The 4,041-nt window shown below is 59.6% G+C and overlaps 1 protein-coding gene across 1 annotated transcript; it reads right to left on the bottom strand.

The window, feature by feature from the left end:
* Nucleotides 1-13: 13 nt before the first annotated feature.
* On the bottom strand, nucleotides 14-1,312 carry LOC131403800 (rhox homeobox family member 1-like). The gene is made up of 2 exons (XM_058538084.1): nucleotides 953-1,312; nucleotides 14-314 (listed from the first exon to the last, which is right to left on the bottom strand). Exons 1-2 carry the CDS (start codon nucleotides 1,267-1,269, stop codon nucleotides 224-226), a joined length of 408 nt encoding a protein of 135 aa, XP_058394067.1. The 5' UTR covers nucleotides 1,270-1,312; the 3' UTR covers nucleotides 14-223.
* Between the last annotated feature and the right edge of the window lie 2,729 nt (nucleotides 1,313-4,041).

The following is a 4,041-nucleotide window of genomic DNA, read 5'->3' as shown; positions in this document are numbered from 1 at the left end:
AGAGGAGAAGCGGTTGGGTTCTCTTGGATTTTATTGTTTTCCCTTTAGGAACTCACGCTCCCTCTGAGAATGGGCAATTTCCATAGGCGGGGCCCGACATATCCCAGGTTCCACTTGCCAAAGCCCCCACATTCAAAACTCGCTCCCCAGACATGGAAAGGGCAACAAAAAACAACAAGGTGAGAACGACTAGAACCAAAGTGTCCAAGTCCTGAAGCAGGTTCTAGACCGGCGGCCCTGCAGAATCGCCGTGTTCAGGTTCACTGACCTGCGCTCTGGGTTCAGCCACATCCAGGAGGAAGGCGAGCTCCTTTCTGAGGGGAGAAAATGGCAAACAGTCACTATCGGGAGTCGTGGGGGTCGCGAGATAGACAATGCGCATTTCATGCTGGCTTCCCAGCGTCTCTCCTCCCAAATGCCCCAGCATTGTGCGCTTGGGTCACAGCCAGCTCCAGCCTGGCTTCAGGGGCGATTTTCCTTTGTGTGCAAAGCTTAAGGGAGCGCTGAGAAACTCAGGACTCAGGATTCACGATTCTTAAGGTAGGGTTTCAAACTCAAGACTAATGCACGAGAATTCCACGAGGACCAAAGGATCACCCTTGTAAGTTAAGGCAAGATCCAGCCGTGCACTTGCACGACGGTGCCTCACTCTCCTCCCCCTGATCCGTCCTGATCCAACAGAACCCGCTTTCCCCAAACAGGAGCGCGGCCAAAGTTCCCTGGCTTGAGCCACTGCTGTACTGCCTGCAGACATTTCCCTTGATGCGCGGTGGGCATCGCCCCCACCGCGGGCTCAAGGGCGGGCAGACTCCAGTGGCCTGGAGCCCGCTGGGGAGCTCTGGCTCTGGAGTGGAGGGAAAGAGACCCGGGAAAGCCCCGCAGGCGCCCCGGGACTGGACGGAGGAGCCCGAGCGCCCTAGAGCACCGGGCGCCTCCAGAGCAAGCGGCTTACCGCGCGCTGAACACGTCGGGGTATTGAGTGCGCTGGAAAACGCTCTCCAGCCCCTTCAGGCGCAACCCGGTGAACGTGTGGCGGGGGAGGCCCGGCTGCCTGTCGCGGGGCTGCAGACCCTCGGGGGCCACGTGGGAGGGCTCCTGAAGCTGCTGCTCCTGCTGCGGGGGCTCCCAGCCGCCGCCGCCTTCCTCCTTCTCCGGGTCCACGGGGCCCCGAGCTCCTGCGCCAACCTGGCCTTGTTCTCCTTCGTCCGCTGCTCCCTGCTCAGCTTCGGACCTTCGATCCTCCTCGACGATGTCTCCTCCTGTTCCCATCCCTGAGATCGCGGAGGGCTTCGTCTCCGGAGAGGAAAAGAGACACATCCGGGCGTGGGAGCGCGGGCGGCGGGGGCCGGGGGCCGGGGCGGGGGGCGGGGGGCGGGCGGGGGGCAGAGGGAGGCGCAGGCCCGCGAGCTGAGAGCAGCGAAGGCGGCGGCGCAGCAGCGGCGTCCCGTGCTCCCGCCTCTCCCAGGGAAAGGACGTTTCCTGGAGTTGCCCAAAGCACCTGTCCCGGTCCAGGCACTCACCTTGCAGTTCTTCCCGGAGCTCCACGACTCCCCGGCGGCTGCCCCCGGGCGCAGGCTCCATGCCGCGGACGCAGCGGGGCGCCCCCCGCAGACTCTGCGCGGCGAGCCGCGGCCATCCCTGGGCGGGGTCCTCTTGCTGGCGCCGGCTTCGCTTTATAGCGCATCGGCTCCAGCGGCCAGGTCTACAGGCTCCGGCTTAGACGACTGCTCTTCTCCTCACGTGCAGTCGCGCCGTGCGTGCGGTGGGTGGGACCTGCTGGGGCGCGCGGGCGGCCGGGGCGGGGCCCGCAAGTGGGTGGAGCGCTGGCCGGCAGGGTGCTGGGAGGGGGCGTGCAAGTGTGGGGCAGGGGAGCTCCAACTTGCGGCTTAGCTGACGCCTCCCGCGTCCGTCGGGGCCGGGGGACTGGCCTGAGGAAGGGGCTTTGCTGGATGGTGCCCGCGGATTTGGGGCGCGGGTAGGGGCGGGGCAACGAGACCTCACACGAACCCCGGGAGCCCTTGGGGCAGTGTCGGGAGAACGTCTCTCCGCCTGGCCCTCGAGGCCCGCCGCTGGGCGCGGGGCTCCTTGCCCTTGGGTCTTGCAGAGCGAGAGATGCACACAGAGGGCTGGAGAAAGCGCGGAGCCCCTAGCAGCCCCAGCGCGCTGAAGGGAAGGTCCTTTCCCTTGCCTTGTGGGCTGGGAGCAGGACTCTCCCCTCCCCAAGAACGAATGGGACTCTGGTTCTCTTCCATGCGCCCCCGAGGTCCAGGAATCGGGCTAGTGGTTCAGAGGCAAGAATGAGCTAGGAGACTGCTTGCTGGGTTTTTGCAAGAATGCGCTGAAAGCAGAGCCAGCCGTGCTCTCCACCGGTGCGGGGGAGAGGGAGCTTGGGCCTGTGTTTGCGGAGCTCTCTGGGTGCTCAGATGCAGGGTGCAAGAAACCCAAGCCATCCCTTGCGAAAGCAACAAGTACTCCAGGTTGGGAGTAACGACCCCGACCCCCGTCAGAGCACAAGTGTAGAAGCCTGCCCAGTGTTTCTTGCATCCGAGAATGCTCACACTGCACGTGGCCCTTGCTTTGGCCCTGGACGCGATTGTGGAGCATGCGACATCCTCCGTGCTGTGCTCCGCCACCACGCCTCTGGCTGCAGGTCCCCTAAAAAGCGCGCGGGTTTCCTGTGCTGGTCGGGTGCTGTGGACTTGGGTTAGTTCCCGCTGTTTTCTCCTCCCCCTCCTCGCGGTCATTTTCCTCCTCCTCCCTCCCATGCACTCCTCTCCCTCCTCCCCCCTCGTCCTCTTCTTCCCTCTCTCTTCCTCCAGACCTGTCTTCCTGAGCTCTTGTTCTCCCCTGATACATGTCACATAAAAGAGAGCCAGGGGGCCCGCCCGGTGGCGTGGTGGTCGGGTCCGCCCGCTCTGCTTCTTCGGCCTGGGGTTCGCAGGTTCGGATCCCGGGAGCGGACCCACGCACTGCTCATCAAGCCGTGCTGCCGCGCCACCGCACATACAAAAGAGAGGAGGACGGGCAGAGATCATCCTCAGCAAAAACGAAGAAAAAGAGGGGAAGATTGGCAACAGACGTTACCTCAGGGCCAATCTTCCTCAGCAATAAATAAATAAATAAATAAATAAATAAATAAATAAATAAATAAAAATAAAAAATAAAAAGGGAGAGAGAGCCAGGGCAGAGTGAGGGCTCTGTCCCTCCCTTCAACAAGGGTGTTGCAGGCGCCCCGGGACGTGTTAATATCCTGAGCAGTATCGACAGGAGCTTCTGAGAATGGTCCACATGCTTGACAATGTACAGGACTCACCCTATTTTGACCTTCACAGCCACCATTGTCATCAGGTCCATTTAATAAATTAAGTGAAACCATTTTCATAGCCCCTCAAGGTATGGTGGGCCCTACTCACCTCACCTACTGTGCAAAACACAGAAAGATACCTTGCCTCTGCCTCTTGTTCCCCGAGGGTGGGTAGGAAACCGGTTACAGGATGATGGTTGAATTCACTTGGAAAAAGCCATCAAGGGATTTCCCTCCCACGGCCTCCCCCCTGACTTGAAGCAAGCTGTCTCCTCCTCAGGCTGGCTCTGGCTGGATTCTGCAGGCCTCACCCTCTCTTGGCTGGAGAGCCTGGGATCGGTTGTGGCTCGGGATCCGATATAGCATCAGAGACCTACCATGTGATGCTCCTGGCTGGCATCAGCCGAGCTGGCACATCCCTTACAGTTCGGCTCGTGTGGTCGCTCACATCTGAAATTTCCATGAATTCCTTATAATTATAACAAGATATACAACATTTTGTAATTCTTTATGATAAGATTTCCAGAACTCTTATTTCCTATTGAAAGGATGCATCAGGACGAAGATACCTAGTAGTAACCAGGTAACTACTTTCCCAGATCTCTAGAACACTTTGACTCTAGGATGCTGGGGAGCACACTCTTCTCACTTCTTCTGTTATGACTCTTCACTGAGTAACGCAGATCACGACAATGACTTAGTTAAGATTTCAGTAGAGACAACCGTATAGAAGCCGA

This window comes from Diceros bicornis, unplaced genomic scaffold (assembly GCF_020826845.1).
Source record: "Diceros bicornis minor isolate mBicDic1 unplaced genomic scaffold, mDicBic1.mat.cur scaffold_901_ctg1, whole genome shotgun sequence".
Taxonomy (NCBI): Eukaryota; Metazoa; Chordata; class Mammalia; order Perissodactyla; family Rhinocerotidae; genus Diceros; species Diceros bicornis.
Note: the sequence above shows the minus strand (reverse complement) of the source record. Positions and strands in the feature narration are given on the sequence as shown.

Bases quoted from the DNA above. Each gene is read 5' to 3' on its own strand.
- LOC131403800 (XM_058538084.1), bottom strand. From the start codon at position 1,269: ATGGGAACAGGAGGAGACATCGTCGAGGAGGATCGAAGGTCCGAAGCT. The intron at 315-952 runs GTAAGCCGCTTG...TTCTCCCCTCAG, and splicing joins CCCGACGTGTTCAGCGCGCG to AAAGGAGCTCGCCTTCCTCC.